Below are 18,526 nucleotides of genomic sequence, written 5' to 3' on the forward strand. Positions count from 1 at the left end.
TCCCATTTTTTTTATATTGTGTTTGTTCAAGCTACTTTTCTACAGTCATGGAAAAAATGATTAGACCACCCTTATATTTTTTCAATATCTTGTTCATTTTAATGCCTGGTACAACTAAAGGTACATGTGTGTGGACAAATATAATGATAACAAACAAAAATAGCTCATAAGAGTTCAATTAAAGAGCTGATATCTAAACATTTTCCAATGGTTTTCTTGATAATAACAAAAATCAGTATCAAGAAAACCATGGGAAATGTCTAGATATCAGCTCTTTAATTAAACTCTCATCAGCATTTTTTGTTGTTATTATTATATTTGTCCAAACAAATGAACCTTTAGCTGTACCACCATTAAAATGAACAACAAAAGTGGTCTAATAATTTTGGTAACGCTTTATAATAAGGTCCTTAATAACCATTAATTAACAAGTAATAAGGCATAGTTAACTTATAGTTAACTTATAATAGATGAGCAATAAAGTATATTTTAATATCAATAAGCAAACAAAATAAGATTAATAAAGGCATGGCAAAGACATAATGGGTGGGTCATGGGTGTTTGTAATGCCATTATTAACACTTATATAAGCTTATAAACACACAATAATGTTAATAAGCATCTTGTAAGGACTTACAAGGGCCTTATTACTTGTTAATTAATGGTTATTACAAGGACCTTAATATAAAACGTTACCATAATTTTTTCCATGACTGTAAAAAATGCGTTATTTCCCCTTTTTGAATTGAATCACTGACATAAATAAACTTTTCTGCGATATTCTCATTTATTTAGATGCTCCTGTAATATTTGCGTATCTTCTATTTAATCTTCTCTAAACATTAATCTGCTCTGATTCAGCTAAATCTTGCAGCAGAGTGAGACTTCAGGAGGAAAGAGAGAACAAACAGCACTCAGCACCCAGGAGCACCTCTCTCCAGTCTCCCAGCAGGCCGATCCGCCCCTCGCTGGTGCTGATCACCTCCTCAGTCTGTGGAGGCGCAGAGTGTGCAGAGGGAGAGCAGAAGCTGTGAGGAGTGTTTTTATTTATCATACATCACTGTTGACCATTTTCAAAACATACTTTTGAGAGAATTTTAAAATCAGAGACCACCTGTTTGCCCTTCTGCCTTCAGGGAAACGCTACAGGTCACTCAAGTCACGGATAAACAGACTAAAGAACAGTGTTTTCCCCACTGGAATATGCACCCTAAATGGACAATAACACATCATTTGCATCCACTGCCTATGACCTATATTAGGGCCAAGTATGGAAAAATATATATATATATTGATTCGGGTGGGGGGGTAACATTTCGGGGAAAAAAGTGGCAAATCTACAAGAAAAAAAACTGCAGATTTACAAGATTTAAAGTGGGAAATTTACGAGAAAAAAGTTGCAGATTTACAAGATTTAAAGTGGCAAATTTACGAGAAAAAATATGCAGATTTGTGAGAAAAAAGTGGCAAATCTGTGAGAAAAAAGTTGCAGATTTACGAGATATAAAGTGGCAAATTTACAAGAAAAAATATGCAGATTTATGAGAAAAAAAAGGCAAATCTGCGATTAAAAAGTTGCAGATTCACGAGATTTAAAGTGGCAAATTTACGAGAAAAAAGACAGATTTATGATAAAAAAGTGGCAAATCTGTGAGAAAAAAAGTTGCAGATTTACGAGATTAAAAGTGGTACATTTTTGCGACAAATAACACGCAGATTAATGAGAGAAGAAATTGGAAAAATAGTGTTCGCCACTTTATCTTTTAAACTATTAATTATCTTTCAGACTATTTATTACATGTGCGTAATGTCTGCATGTCTTTTTATGGTTTTAAGCATTTTTATATGAGAAGCACACGTAAATTTCGCTGTATATTTTTTAATACACTGATAATAAAAGGAAATCTTGAATCTTAAGGTTTGTTTTTTTAAATTGAAAATTGAAACTTCTGTGGTTTCTACTGTGTGGAAAGCTTCTCCGTCATCTTTTTAAACTACATAACTACATGATAAAATGTGACAAGATTTTGCAATTGCATGGCCTAAAATGTATTTCATTTAGGTTTGCTATTTACTGAACAGCTGCTGTGTTTGTCCGGTTTAAAAACTGAAATCAAAGACTAAAAACACACACACGAGTCTCTCCTCAGGTGCAGAGAGGGTTCATGTTGGTGTGTGAGCTGTCATCGTTTCACATCAGAAGATAATGTAATCTGATCCCTGCCAGACCACAGTAACAGAGGTGAAACTGGGGTTTGGCATTTGCAAATCTAGTTGCAGTTTATGTGGAAAAATCAATCAGATGTCGGAGCTTCTTTGAGGTCTAAAAACAGAACCAGCTCTCACAGAAATACACAAAACAAACTGTGATCAGAAGACACAAATATCTGCCTGAAAGGATCAGGAATCTAATTTAAATGCTTTAGAAAATGGTCAACAGTAATGCAACTATTTACTTTTCTAACTCCTGGCTGTCATATTAAAAACCAAGCTAAAAGCACCGTGGCCTCATCCTGAAATCTGCATCATGAGGAAATGACGCCGGGGATGAAACAATGAGCTGTGAGGGGAAAAAACATCACTATAATCACAATAATTTACAAATATGAAGACAAAATCAAGCCTTGAGGTCATTCCTGAAGCTTCAAATCAAATGTATGAGTCTTGATTTTGGCAAAAAAAGACGCTCAAGTTTTGATTTCATGTCTTCATTTAAATCACATAGTTGGTTATGAACCGATGGCACATGGAGTGAATGGGATGGAGAAGAAGAGGAGGGACTCTGAATTAAAGCTACAGCTGATGTACTGAAGACTAAAACTTGTGGCAAATCTGCGAGAAAAAAGTTGCAGATTTAAGAGATTTAAAGTGGCAGATTTACGAGAAAAAAAACGCAGATTTATGAGAAAAAAAGTGGCAAATTTACGAGAAGAAAACGCAGATTTATGAGAAAAAAGTAGCAAATCTGTGAGGAAAAAAGTAGCAAATCTGTGAGAAAAAAGTTGCAGATTTAAGAGATTTAAAGTGGCAAATTTACGAGAAAAAGACGCAGATTTATGACAAAAAAAGTGGCAAATCTGCAAGAAAAAAAGCTGCAGATTTACAAAATTTAAAGTGGCAAATTTACAAGAAAAAATATGCAGATTTAAGAGATTTAAAGTGGTAAATTTAAGAGAAAAAAGACGCAAATTTATGAGAAAAAAAACTGGCAAATTTACGAGAAAAAAGACGCAGATTTATGAGAAAAAAGTGGCAAATCTGCGAGGAAAACAGTTGCAGATTTCCGTTTGTGTCTAAACCTTAGAAATCTGGAATAAACCAATTTCTTTGCATCAGTAGAGAAATACTGATATTATCGTTGACTACAGGAGTTTTTTTTCCTGCTGTTGATCCTGATTTAGAGTGAATCTGTTCCCTTCTGTATCGCATGTGCTATTGGCTCAAACATGGGTGAGAAATCACCCGGACGGGACGAGAGAGCTGCTGCCGAACAGGAGCAGGTGCAGCAGAGAGGGCGAGAGTGTTTCTAAAGTGAATCAGAAGTTTTTAAATAGAAGCTGTAATCCTCTTTTCTCCTGTGTGACTCATTCTGCTCCATGAAGGGGAGTTCTTAAAGGGAAAATTTGCACATTTTCAGCCTCATCTCTATCTGTGAGTTAGGTCTATAGCAGGGGTCTCAAACTTGCGGCCCGCGGGCCAATTGCGGCCCTTGTGACGATATTTTGTGGCCCCCACCTTGATATGAAAGTTTAATGTGAGTTTTATATGAATGGCACTTTACCGTGTTGTGTGTAGAAGGTCCCTTTAATTACTATTTTTGGTAATTTTGCATCTTTTTTAAAATCATTTTGTGTCTTTTTTTTAAGTAATTTTGTCTTTTTAAAATAATTTTGTGTCTTTTTTTTGTAATAATTCTGTCTTTTTTTGGGTAATTTTGTGTCTTTTTTTTAAGTAATTTTGTGTCTTTTTTTTAAGTAATTTTGTGTCTTTTTAAAATAATTGTGTCTTTTTTAAATAATTTTGTGTATTTTTTAAATAATTCTGTGTCTTTTTTTGGTAATTCTGTGTCTTTTTTTAGTAATTTTGTGTCTTTTTTAAATAATTTTGTCTTTTTTAACAATTCTATGTATTTTTTGGTCATTTTGTGTCTTTTTTGTGTCATTTTGTGTCTTTTTTAAGTAATTTTGTGTCTTTTTTAAATAATTTTGTGTATTTTTTAAAGTAATTTTGTGTCTTTTTTAAGTAATTTTGTGTCTTTTTTAAATAATTTTGTGTATTTTTTAAATAATTCGGTGTCTTTTTTTGGTAATTCTGTGTCTTTTTTTGGTAATTCTGTGTTTTTTTTTAGTAATTTTGTGTCTTTTTTAAATAATTTTGTCTTTTTTAATAATTCTATGTATTTTTTGGTCATTTTGTGTCTTTTTTGTGTCATTTTGTGTCTTTTTTAAGTAAGTTAGTGGTTTTTCAGTCATTTTGTGTCTTTTTTTTGTAATTTTGTGTCTTTTTTGGTAATTTTGTGCCTTTTTTGTGTAATTTTGTGTCTTTTTTGGGTCATTTTGTGTCTTTTTTAAGTAACTTAGTGGTTTTTCAGTCATTTTGTGTCTTTTTTTGTAATTTTGATACTGCCTCCAGCGGCCCCCAGGTAATTTGAGTTTGAGACCCCTGGTCTATGGAATGAAAGACGGAGGAGATCCACCGATTCTAGCAAAGAAACGCAAAGATGTGATGTGATCCATCTTTGCTCAGCTCCTCCTAGTTTGTCAGTTTGATCTGAGTTTTGTGAGTCTGGTGCGTTACTCTGGAGCGAATGTTTGCAAATTCAAATACAGCGAGCCGGTTCACAGTGCTGATCTCCACTGAAAACAGAGACGACGCAGCAACTTTACATACGTCAAAGACCATAAAGAAGAACTACAGCTGCTGCTTCAGGAACACTGCTGCTCCTGATTCTCTGATTCGCTCGTTTTGGAAACTACTTCTCCAACAGTAAAATGGCTCCATAAAAGCACTTACAGTGAACATTTCACAGTGTTTCTCGGCCGAAAAGAGGCCGAGGCTGCAGCTGCAGCGGGGAGGCCGACGGGGAACCGCTGAGAACAAACACAGACTGCTGCTGTCTTTGTTCAAACTGCTCCACATGCCAACACGAACAGAATTATTCTGCTGTAATGAACTGAGGGCAGTTAGTTGACACAGAGCGGCTCCATTCCTTCTAGTTAGAGCCGTGTAAGGCATCCAGAAGGAAAAGACAACAAAGAGCAGCAGGCTGAAGGTTTGGGCCACTTTTATCATCAGATTTTTGCTAATTTAATATTCTGCCTTTGAAGAAGGAGAAAGCTGCGACGAGTCAGAGAACAGCTGATTAACGAGCAGCCGCAGAAAACACATTTCACGTCTCTCTCTGTGAGGGAAGGATTTGTTTCAACCAAACCAGAGTTGGTGGTTGTTGGCAGCCATTCTCAACCTTGGGGTCGGGACCCCAATTGGGGTCGCGAGATGATTTCTGGGGGTCGCCAAATAATTTTTGGAAGTCAGCTCTGTCTTCTTTGGTCATTTAATGTCTTTTTTTGGTCATTTTGTGTTTTTTTTTGTCATTTTGTGTCTTTTTTGGTCATTATGTGTCTTTTTTTGATAATTTTGTAGTCAATTTGTGACTTTTTTTGGACATTTTGTTTCCTTTTTTTGGTCATTTTGTGTCTTTTGTTTCTTTTTTGGGCCATTTTGTGTCTTTTTTGGTAATTCTGTGTCTTTTTTAAATAATTTTGTGCCTTTTTTAGTAATTTAGTGTCATTTTTTTGGTAATTCTTTGTCTTTTTCGGCAATTTTGTTTCTTTTTTAAGTATTTTAGTTTTCTTCTATCATTTTGTGTCTTTTTTGGTAATTCTGTTAGTGGGCGGAGCCAAAACACTAGTGGGCGGAGCCAAAACACTCAGCTGCTTTCCAAAAAGTACTCAAAGTACTTTTTGGAAACACGCCTAAAGACGGTTTTGGTGGTTTTTATTTTGTTTCTATCCAGTCCGTTTATCGATGAGTTAAAATGGTATTTTAAGTTCGGTGCATTTTTCTGTAAAGGTATAAAAATACAGTCATGGAAAAAATTATTATTAGACCACCCTTCTTTTCTTCATTTTCTTGTTCATTTTAATACCTGGTAGAACTAAAGGTTCATTTGTTTGGACAAATATAATGATAACAACAACAATAGCTGATAAGAGTTTAATTTAAGAGCTGATATCTAGACATTTTACATGGTTTTCTTCATAATAACCAAAATCATTATCAATAAAACCAAAATGTCTAGATATCAGCTCTTAAATTAAAGTCTTATCAGCTATTTTTGATGTTATCATTACATTTGTCCTAACAAATGTACCTTTAATCTACCAGACATTAAAATTAACTAGAAATTAGAGAAAACAAGGGTAGTCTGATCATTTTTTCCATGACTGTATACAAACAAACTTTCTGTTTATATCTAATATTATTGGAATATATTTAAAACACCAACAATTTTCTACACAAAAAGTATGTTTTTTGATGAGCTGCTGAGCTAGAATAAACACCTAGACTTCAACATTTTTATTTTTGTATTCAGATTTAGTAAAAAATTTTCATTTTCTAACAGAAAAGTCTGTCAGTGGACAAACAAGGTGCTTATATTGGGCTGATATCTAGACATTTTGGTTATTATCATTTATTTTCATTATATTTAATTGTAAAAATGGTCTAATATTTTTTTCAATGACTGTATTTATATAAAAAAAAAGTTAAGAGAGCTTTATATTTAGCATATTTAACAGCTCCGTGAGCAGGAAAACTCTGCGTTTTCGTCAATGTAGCTAAAACTGAACACTAACAAGGAGGCGAATTTTCCCTTTAAGCAGCATCATTAGTAAACAGATGTCACAGATGTGAATGAGCTGTAAGTGGATGAGGGATGGTGGAAGAGGAGTTAATGTTATATTGGAGTTCATGTTATATTGGCCGTGAGGCCCTGGTGACTCTGTCCGGCCCCTCTGAGGCACCGCTCTGGGGCAGGAGCAGCCCTCGCTCCCCTCCACCTTACGGGGCCCCCGGAGAGCCCCGAGGGCCCCCGTGTCTCTGAATGTTACTGTTCCCACTGCACGCACAGAATCCTTCACCTCCACGTTGCGCACGGAGGGGTCGGGGGCGGCTTCGGGCCAGTCGGGCAGCTCCTGGTAGCCGCCGGCCTTCGCATTCAGCAGGTGGGACAAAGAACCCAACTGGAAGTGGTCTCGATCTACAGAAACACCAGAAAAAAAGAGTCCAGAATCCACATTTTGGCAACTGGCACCATAGAAAGTCTGCAGAATCAGCTGTTAGATGTCACTTTTTTTGCAGGATGTGCAGACAAGCATCACTGGATTATTTTGATGCTGAAGAAAACCTAAAAACGTGACGATTCTCAGGCAAGTTCTGCATTTTTTTACTATGATTTCTAAGCAAATTTAAGGACGTTTATTTGTAATGTACATCTGAGATTAACCCTCCTGTTATGTTTGTTTCTCAGGAACAACAATAATGTTCTTGGGTAATTATCCAGAAGTTTCAGAAATCAAAAAATCCCAATAAACATTTTTACTATTTAATTAATAACTCCATTACTAACCTTATCAATCAATATTTAGTGCAATGGTGTTCTTTACCTCTCATAGATCAGGTTCAAAGAGGACAAATCAATTTTTTTTCATAAAAAATGCACATTAAAACTTTTTTTAATGTACATTGGAGAGACCTACAATGGTTTTACATGACATTGATTTTTATTTATTTATTCCTTTTCTTGTTTTTATGAACAAATATACTTTTGACGACCTTTTTTTTTGACGTGGATCAGTCTGAAGGGCGTTGTTAAAACATATCTGATCTTACTCTCTGTGTCAGTGTCCCTGCTCGGTGTCAGTAAAAAGGGCTCCTGTACCTTTAAACGGAGACTCGAGGACCGGGGCAGGCTTCAGGGCGAGGAACAGTTTCTTGGCGTACTTGCTGAGCGCGCCGCTCTTCTCCGTCGGCACGATGAGCTGCCGGATGAATCGCGCCCGGTCGCGGATGTCGTAGTTCTGGTCGTACTTGGCCAAGTTCAGCACGTACTGAGTCAACAGTTTAGTCTGAGAGGAGAAGGAGCAGGAGCACAGGGAAGGTTAATATAGGTAGGGTTGTCAAAAGTATTGATACTCAAAAAAGTATTGATACTAAAACGTTTTATCCGGATACGATACTCATTTTCAAAAGTATCGATACTATTTTTTTACTATTTCGTTTAAAACTTATTACTGATGTTATCATGGCCGTGTTATTATTAGCCATTAGCCGCAGCTAGCAATTAAAGGCTGACGTCATGTTAATGATTATAAACAACGTAAATAAATAAATCAGGCACGTAGTATGTCCATATTACGTTAATTGACACAGTGTCAGTATACATCAGCATAGAGTTAATAAGTTTACATAAATGTTGGTGACTGAAAAGTGTTATTTTCTCTCTTGAAGTCCCAGAATGAAGCAGAGAAAAGTCGACTTATCAAGCTTTCCTAATATTGTGCACAACATACAACCTCAAAATATTGTTCTCATTGTTCTTGATTATTGTATTTATTTATCTTTTGCATTACCTCAGACCTGAAGCGTGTTATCATAGTTGCAGTTTCTTTTTGCACAACTGTTTTTTATTATAAATATTTAACCTGTGGTTCTGTTCATTTTTACATGTTGCATTTTTCTTGTTAATAATTTTGGGGTCTTTGTTTTTATCCTTGTTGTATCGAAAATGGTATCGAGTATCGAATATTTTCCTGAGTATCGGTATCAAGTTGAAAATTTTAGTATCGTGACAACCCTAATTATAGGTAATGAAAACTAAATAAAAATGATAACTAACTTAAACTTTATTGTGTGGTTACAAAACTAAGTTGCCTTCATGACTTTAACTAACTAAAATTATAGTGAAAATGTCCTTTTTTTCATACATAAGCCAATTTGGTTGCTATGAAATCTATTTATTTAGCTCTAATCAAACAGCTACTCGTTAGTGTACATGCAGAAAGCATTGGTAAATCTCTTTATTGAGGCTGGGATGTTCACAAAGTTCAGCACTTCACACTGCCAGAGTTAATAACCTTATTGGGTCTGAGATTGATAATAAAAGGAAATAAACGCAACATTTATTGTGACCTTTTTTAACTAAGCACCCAACAAATACCCCATTACAAAAAACCTAAAACTAATAAAAACTAAACTAACACTAAGCATTTATAAAAAAATAAAAAAAACTAATAAAAACTAACCAACTCACTCTAAAAACTAATTTAAACTAACTGAATTTGAAAACAAAAATTCACGACGAAATTACAACTAAAACTAATGAAACATCCAAAACTATTATAACCTTGTTGACAGGAAGGATGAGGACAGAACAACCTGTTGTACAACCCTGGGTAATAAAAAGAATTCAGAGTTTATATTTACAAAAAAAGTTTATAAGTTTGTACATTAAAATAAATACTGTCTTTGTATCAGCATGACTTTTGTATTTCTCCCATAAAAGTCATAATGTTTTCCAGGTTTTTCTCACTAGTCTTTTTGGTAATGAAGCACAATTTTGAGGTATTTAACTCACTAATTTAACTCACTACTCATATTTAACTCTATGGTATAAAAATCTCTGACTAATTAGTGGCTATTACTGTCTCGGGCTAATATTTACACCTGATGGAGTCTAGTTTTTGTTTTGTTTTTTCAAATATTTTTTATTTGTTACATGTTTTGTGTGTTTCTGTTTGGATATCGCAAATATAATTAAATTATTATTATTATTATAATTATTATTATTAAAAAAAGAAAAAATTATACATTTTTATTCGTATGCAAGCACAATTTTCTGTTCTTGCAAAACCCAATAAACACAGTAATAGAAAATATGAATAAATAAAAACCCTGACTGTTACAAAATGTTTGTTTAACACTTTACAGTAACCAACTAAGTGATGTTTATAGATGGTTTATAAACCAATTATTAACCATTCACAAAGTGCTATCCATATTTAATATAGAAACTGTTTTCAACCAATTTCTTAAAGGTACATGAATAATTTCTAAATCATTAACAGATTTAATATGGTGTTAAAATGTTAAAATGAGAGCAACAAAAACTATTAATAATACTTTAATTGTTTGTTAATGGTAAAGTAACTATAAACTTACATTAATATACCATCTGTTTGCCATTTATAAATGATTTAGCTAGTTAAACATTATAAATGATGTACTTACAATTATAAACGGCCTATATACTGTTTATAAATGATGATTAAACATTAATAAATTATCTGTTAACATTTATAAATGATGGTTATTGTAAAGTGTTACCAATGTTTGATTTTTCATGTTTATATTTGATGTTCATACCACAACATGCAACAACTTATTTAACATATTTAACATGCTAAAATATATTTTTTCCAATGTGCAATATCTGTAAAATGCAAAGTTGTCTCAGGAAAAAAACCAAGACAATAATATATATTAATAATAAATGCAGAATAGCAGAAATTTGAGTGTATAATGTGTATAGAATGGATGTATATATTCTACTTCTTATATTATTATTCTGTTATCTATGTGTGACAACTAAATTTCCCCACTGCGGGATAAATAAAGTTAAATCTTATCTTATAGTTGAGATAAAGAATATTTCATATTTTTCTGCACAGAAGCTTGGTCACATCACACACACTTTAAAGTCTTTTTAGAAACTGCAGAAAAGAGACAGAAACAGACCGAACCTGTTTGGAGTTGGTGAGATAGAGTTTGGCTGCCAGGTTGATGATCTGCAGCTTGACGATGTCTTCTTCGTTGGTGAAGGACTTGGCCATCTTCCTCAGGACGTCCGGGGCGATCTTCGGTACGTGCTCGCAGTATTCTCCGATCAGCCAGAGGATGGAGGCCCGCGCCATCGGCACCTGAACACACCATAGAGATACATCAGATGAGTAACAATAATAATAATAATAATAATGATAATTACAGAGAAGAGGATTTTTTTTTAAAATAAATATATATATATATATATATATATTATGTATTATTATTATTATTATATATTTTCTAAAATTATATATCTATATATATTTTTAATTATTATTATTGTATATATATATATATATTTTTTTAATTATTATATATTTATTCTATTTACATTTTAGTAGTACCGCTTTCTTTGCCTAATAATGATACTTAATATTTGTTATAATATATTAATACTTAACTGCTAGATCTATAACTGAAACATGCACGCACACACACACACACACACACACACACACACACACACACACACACACACACACTTCCAGAGAAACACAGACAGAAACACATACACATACACAGTGCATCCAAAACAAACACAAAACACACACACACACAACATGCACAACCACACACACACACACACACACACACACACACAAACAGACACACACAGAAACACTCACACACATACACACAAAAACGAGCACACACACACACGGGTACCATTATTGTCGTTGTTTAATATTCCTTCCTGTCTGTCTATGTCACTGTATTGTATTATTGCGCAATAAAAAAAATTATATGTATATATTTTTAGAAGAGATAAATGAGATGTGTGTGTTCTGGTGTGTAGTGATCCCTTCGTCTCTCTTCGTCTCTGTGCGTCTCACCTGGATGTTGTCTGTTAGTTTGGCCATGTGCTTGATGATGTCACTGTGCTTCTCCGGCTGCATCTGCAGCAGCTTCTTAATGACGACCACCGACTCGGCTACGACCAGCTCTGCACCACACGAGGAGGAGGAGGAGTTATTAATCAATAGAGGAAAAATCCATCCAGCATAGTATCGTGATTTTACGTGACCTCTGTAAACTCTTCTTCCACCCTGTTAACTGTGTTTCATTAAAGCCTGCAGAGCGTCAGCAGCAGACTCACCGTCTCTGTTGGACAGCAGCTGGACCAGACCGTTCAGACACGTGTCCCTCACCTCCCCGATGTTGGTGGCGCAGCGGCCGATGGCCTGGATGGTAGCGGCCACGAAGTCTTTATCCATGCTCTTAATGTAGGTCTGCAGGAGGAAACAGCCGTCAGACGCTGAGGGGCACATCTCAGCATGTTCTGTGTTTCTGTGTGTTAGTGTGTGTGTGTTTCTGTGTGTGTGTGTTTCTGTGTGTGTGTTTCTGTGTGTGTGGTTGTGTGTTTTTGTTTGTATGTGTGTGTGTGTGTGTGGGGGGGTTTCTCTGTAAGTGTTTGTGTGTGTGTTTGTGTGTCTGTGTGTGTTTTTCTGTGTGTGTGTGTGTGTGTGTGTGTGTGTGTGTTTTTGTGTGTGTGTCTGCGTGTGTGTGTTTGTGTGTGTGTGTCTGTGTGTGTGTGTGTGTGTTCTGTTTTGGATGTTGCTCCGTGTGCGTGTGTTTGTGTGTGTGTTTCTCTGTTAGTGTCTGTGTGTGTGTGTGTGTGTGTGTATCTGTCCGTGTGTTTGTGTGTGTGTGTGTGTGTGTGTGTGTGTTTGTTTTGGTTGTTTACCTGAAACTCTCTGAGGATGGTGGAGATGTTCGTCTCGTTGGCCAGATTGGTGAGAACCTCCAGCTGCAGAACAAGATGTTTGAACACTGAAAACTTCATTTTAAATAAACAGATTCACTGAGACTCCTGTAGGGGAGACCGGGGTCACCTGGAACACAGTTACTCCAACCAGAAACCAGCTGGATGACAAATCCTCTGCACCAGCAGCAGATCATCTCACCTCAGCTGAAGGTTTCAACAACAACAAATAAAGGATTCTGAGGTATAAAAGTAACTTTCTTGGGGAAACAATATTTTTTTCTGCTGTCTATAGTTTAATTGGTTAAAAGGGAACAGGAACAATGCAATGCTAATGTTTTTGAGATATTATCATGTCTGCAAGATTCAGTCACATGAACCAATATAAGCTTGTTTGTTATGAACAGTTTTCACTAAATCTGAATATAAAAATAAAAATAAAAAAGGTTGAAATCCATGTGTTTATTCTAGTTCAGCAGCTTATCAACAAACATACTGTTTGTGTGGAAAATAAGTGTTTTTAATATATTTCAATAATATGCAATATAAACAGAAAGTTGTGTGAGTGTGTGAGTGTGTGTGTGTGTGTGTGTGTGTGTGTGTGCTCATCAACAAAGATACTTTTTGTGCAGAATTAGTGTTTTTAATATATTCTAATAATATTTGATACACACAGAGAGTTTGTTTGTTTAGTGGGTTAATATTACTTATTTTTCACTGTTTACAACTGACCCCAAACACTAAGGGAGCCATTAAATGTCACATTATAGTCTGGTCTTTATGAGTGAAAATATATATATTGAATTATTAATAAGTGCACATATATATGTTACGTAAATAAAAGAAGAAGTAGAAGTGGTGAGTTATTCAGGACAATGCAAATAAATTCTTCCCTAAAGCTTTTTTCCAGTAATGTTGTTTACTCACAGGACTAGAACCTGAGTCAAACACTGAGCTTTTACTGGTCAAATTGTACTTTTCCCCAGTTTTTCTACATTTTAACTGGGTTTAAATTAATTGAGGACAGGCTTAAGATGCTGCTGATATACTGCATGTTATACCAGACTGAAAAATTAATATTCTTCTGTTAATTCCAGCATTAAGATTGAAGATAAAAAGGATAAAACAGAACAAAGAAGGAACCTTGAGGACTTTGATCTGGGTCGGGTCTGTGGAGCGGATGTAGAAACTCTTCAGGTACGGTTCAAACATCCCCTGAAGACAGAAATACACAAGTTAAAAATACAATTAAAGTACATAGAATTTTCATCAGGCAATAAAAAGTAAATACATGTTGATACAAACACCAAACCAACAGATGGACTGAGCCATACGAGGCTTTTCTGTCATCAGCTGCTTTCCCTTTTTATTTTTATTTTACTTTAATGTTGAAGCTGAGCAAAATATGTCGCAGAGACTCTGTGATATGACTAGACCTTCTTAAAGAACCCAGGAACAATCGTCTCTTCAGCAGTTTACTTAGTTGCCATGGTAACTAAAGCAGATCTGGTCTCTTTGGTTTAATGTTCTGGACCCATTTTGCCCACAATCCTTCAAACTTCCCTGATTGCATTTTTATAGAGAATGTTAGTTTCTTCATGATGTAAATTTTGTGTACAATTTTCAACCAATCATCCAAAGTTGGGACATCTGGTTGTAATCACTTCCTAGTCAGGGCTTTCTGCCCTCCAACAAGCAATATTCTTATATAGCACCGTTATCTATCTATAAAAGCAAGAAGAATCTTAAAGAATCTTAAATCAATCCTAAAACGATCAGGGAGCCAGAGCAAAGACACTAAAATCAGGGTGATGTGTTGTCGTCTGCTGCGTTCTGAACCAGATGAAGATTTTAACCCATAAGAACCCAGAGCCAGTTATCCTTAAAGGATGTGTTTTATAAGTGGACCACATAGAACACATTTCTGATGTTTTTAAAAAAAAATACTACCCCTAAATGTCAAACATCTGTGATGTGACATACAGTATATGTTACATTGGGTGTTTATGGTATTTATGTTTATAATATTTCTCATTTTAAAATAAAAAACTAGACACATTTTCTGCTTGGAAACACAAATTTGCCTTTTTTTTTGCGTCTCCACAACATTTATCAGAATTGTGACATTAATAGTGCTGTTTAACAACAAATTATTTTTCAGATTAGTTTTTAAGTAACAAAATAATAAATTAATAATAAATAAAAACAAATAACCATTTTTTGTTTTGTTCGCATCTCCATAACATTTATCATAATTGTGACTTTAATTTGTTTAAGTAGTAGTAGCAGTACAGGACATCCTGTTAACGGATTAGAATTGTTAAATGGGTTTAAACTTAGCCCCTAACAAAAAATAAGCTTTTTGCAATTAGCTACTTTTTTTCCTTTTCTGTTTCCAGTCAGACCCATATTTTGGAGAAGTCACTTCCTGTCACAGTCACATGACCACCACACCAGGGTGTTGAGTATACGATTTAATGAGTTAAGATGAAGCATAAAGCTGAATATGAGAGGTTCTAGAAGATTTAAAGTGTTTGTTACACTGGTGTCACCATTGGTTCTTATGGGTTAAGATCCACACAAACACAAACAACCTTAAGACGCTCTCAGTTGTGTCTCACCCGTCTCTTGATGGTCATCGTGGCCACGTTCTGCAGGACGACGTACTGGACTTCACTGGGAAGAGAGAGAAACACAATAGATTAAACCTCTGAAGTTCAGGAGGTTTTGGTTCAAATTTGTCAACTTCCTCTGCATTAACTTCTGTCTCTGTTCAGCATCTTTCAGTCTGTCCTTACATCACATGCATGGCTCCTTTTTCTCCACACAAACTTGGCTATCAGTCAGATTTTTCAGTTTATTTTAATCAACAAAGTATAAAGCTGCCAGGAACCCAAAATACAAACAAAAGACACAGGTTTCTATGGAAATGTACCATTTAAAAAAAAAAAAACTATTCATACACATAAAAACAGCATAAAAAATAACAAATAATAAAACTATGAGTACCCTCACCTCTCTGGACCCCAACTGAGTCAATTTAATGCATCCAATTTTCATTTATTTTATTAAGGTATTTTTTTTAATCTTTATTTTTATTTTTTTAATGAGCATACTTGGCATCCTGCGTTTATTTATGTATTGGTATTATTAGTATAATTGTTAATGTTTCTGTTTCTCAGCTTTTTTTGCCTCCCTATATATTATTATAATACAATGTTTTTTGTTTTGTTTTGTATTTATTTTTCTTTTTGTTTGGTGGGTTGTCTTTTTTGTGATTCTTTGTTCTAATGTACCCTTTAAAAAACAAAAATGTGGAAAACAGCTGTGGAATAAGTTATGTCTTGTACTGATGCTTATGAATGCTAATTTCCAATAAAAAATATATAAAACAAAAAACATTCTTTTTGCATGTAAATGTAAAAAGACTAATAGTATTCACTGTAGAAAGGAAAATTCACATTTTAAAAATGCTCTAGAAACATAAATGTCACACTGTGAAAGCTCCTATGATTGAACTTTAACTAGCTTTCTCAGCTTGTCTACATATCAGATATCAGCCGTTCCCAAACATTTTTAGCCGTGCACCCCCTTCTATGTCCCCACCAGGTTGACGCACCCCCAATCCCCCACACCTTCAAAAAAACAAAATGCAATAAGACCTTTTTATAGCCATATTAAAGGAGGCATGTTTAATCATGCTCAAATGTCCAGAACACACATATAATAAAATAATCACCACTTTTCAGAGGAAATGGAAGAAGATAACTTCTTCTACGCTTCATTACTAGATGAAGTGCATTTTGAAATTGACCAAAAATACATGTAAAAATGACAGAAAAAGACACAAAACAACCAAAAATAGATGCAAAAATGACCAAAATAGATGCAAAAATGACCAAAGATGACACAAAATGATCAAAATAGACACAAATTGACCAAACAACCAAAAAATAGATGCAAAATGACCAAAATAGATGCAAAAATTAACAAAAAATGACACAAAATTGATTAGCCTGTATTTATTAATTAATTAATAACACGTCTTTATTGTGTGGGGGGAAAAAATGTAATTGTGTAATTATCAGACCGCCATTACATTTTTCATCTCGCGCACCCCCTAGCAGCAGCTCACGCACCCCCAGGGGTCCACGCACCACACTTTGGGAATCCCTGTCATATATAAATAAAGTTATTACTGTAAATAAAACGTGTATTTTCAATAAATAGATGGACTCCAGAGGGTTAATGGAGAGAAAGAGAGCAGAGTTTCCTTCTTGTTAAGCATCTATTCTTGTCGGTAGTAAAGCCTTGTGTTAGTAATCAGAGCTCCATATGAATAATAAAGTGTAAATCAGACGGAGAACAGATTTGTGACGAGCCTCCACAGACGCTGAGTGATGAACGGTCTGCAGGACTGTTTTCATGTTTACCTCAGACTCTCTGCTCCCTGTTTAATTTCTGCTCCTGCTGCAGGGCTCCACAGATTTATTTTACTGCCCTCGCCTGTCACTTTTTCTGTCCTCAGACTGTTTTCCACTTTGCTGCATTTCACGCTTGTTAGAGTTTCCTCTCGTCACATTCAGCCCTCGCTTTTTTTGTTCCTTTTCAAGCGAGAGTCATGAAGCCAACTATTAATATTTTCATCCTTTCACGGCTCATTCTGCAGCATGATTAGTTTTAAAAAGCTGAAATGTATTACTTGTTTTAAATGACAAAATGACAGGCGGTTGGGCTCACCTGTGGCTCCTCAGGAGGCGGACCAGCGCCTTGGCGATCACCCCGATCTCCGCTTTAGGAGCCAGATGGAAGTAGAGCTGAGCCACGGCCATCACCACCTGCAGCAGAGACGTAAATCATTAGAGGTTATACAATCTCACAATATGAGACATAGTGAAAGTTGCATGTGGTTTATTGTCCGTCTGGGTGTTTCGTTCTGCACCGAAGATTCATTCATTTCTAAACCAGCAGCCCAAAACGCTGCAGAGCTGGATTTATTCTGTTCAATATGCACAAAAGAATGTCAGCAAATGCTGTTTTTCTCTCTTTTTACTAAGAGTTGAAAGACTAAAATTACAGAAGAAAGAATTAATAATCCGGCACTGAGTCATTCAAGGGGAAGGGTTGATTCAGTCTTTACTAAATCAGCACATTGTACAAAATTTAACACTTATTAATCATTGACATACTTGCAAATTCCAAATTTCAACCCTAGAGAAGATTGGAGGATATTACAAACTGCCAGAATGTGTAAAAAAACATACGGACCCGGGGGAGGGGGGTGATATTTTCAGAAAAAAGTTTACGAGATTAAAGTGGCAAATCTGCGAGAAAGAAATGTGGAGATTTATGAGATTTAAAGTGGTGAATCTACGAGAAAAAAAGTTGTTTTTTTCCACTTTTAATTTTTTTTTTTTTCTTATAGATTTGCCACTTTATTCTAGTAAATTTGCAACTTTTTTCTCTAAATATTACCCCCCTCCCCCCAGGTTTGTATTTTTATTCATACTTGGCCCTAATATGCCGTCATAGTCAAGTTCTCCTGGTACAAGTCATTGAAGAATAACACATCTGTTTCTTGCAGATTTTTTTTCTAAATTTTTCATTTTTACATTGGAGGTCCAGGTCAATAAAGTTAATATTATTATATCATTATCATACTGATTGGTAGCCTGATCTTTGCTGATTATCTGGAAGAAATCCATGTTTCTACGACCAAACAGAGAGACATGGGGAACCATTGATATCCACCGAAGTTACCAAATATAGTTCTTTGCCTGATAAAGGGTTAAACACCAGATAAAGATGTGAATGTGTTTCTGGCCACGTCATGAATCTCCAACATTCTCTTTTCGCTCTGTTTTTGTGTCCAGCAGCTCCTGAGGGAACAGTCTCTCAGCCTCTTCAGCTGCTCAATGCTCCAGTATTTTCACCAGCTGG

General features: G+C 35.1%; 1 protein-coding gene across 5 annotated transcripts in view; it reads right to left on the minus strand.

Moving 5' to 3' along the window:
• LOC131972962 (AP-3 complex subunit beta-2) overlaps positions 1-18,526 on the minus strand; it is a 73,492-nt gene that overhangs the window by 17,058 nt on the left and 37,908 nt on the right. For 2 of the 5 annotated variants that reach the window (XM_059334788.1, XM_059334786.1), the window contains exons 9-17: positions 17,327-17,424; positions 15,208-15,262; positions 13,730-13,801; positions 12,569-12,631; positions 11,981-12,113; positions 11,718-11,827; positions 10,803-10,979; positions 7,943-8,129; positions 7,143-7,261 (exon numbers count right to left, since the gene is read on the minus strand). In XM_059334788.1, the coding sequence (XP_059190771.1) occupies positions 7,143-7,261; positions 7,943-8,129; positions 10,803-10,979; positions 11,718-11,827; positions 11,981-12,113; positions 12,569-12,631; positions 13,730-13,801; positions 15,208-15,262; positions 17,327-17,424 (1,014 nt within the window). Of the gene's footprint in view, positions 1-931; positions 992-7,130; positions 7,262-7,942; positions 8,130-10,802; positions 10,980-11,717; positions 11,828-11,980; positions 12,114-12,568; positions 12,632-13,729; positions 13,802-15,207; positions 15,263-17,326; positions 17,425-18,526 lie in introns of all 5 variants that reach the window. The other 3 variants (XM_059334787.1, XM_059334785.1, XM_059334790.1) reach the window with 2 other exon arrangements.

Source organism: Centropristis striata, chromosome 6 (genome assembly GCF_030273125.1).
Source record: "Centropristis striata isolate RG_2023a ecotype Rhode Island chromosome 6, C.striata_1.0, whole genome shotgun sequence".
In the NCBI taxonomy this organism is placed as follows: domain Eukaryota; kingdom Metazoa; phylum Chordata; class Actinopteri; order Perciformes; family Serranidae; genus Centropristis; species Centropristis striata.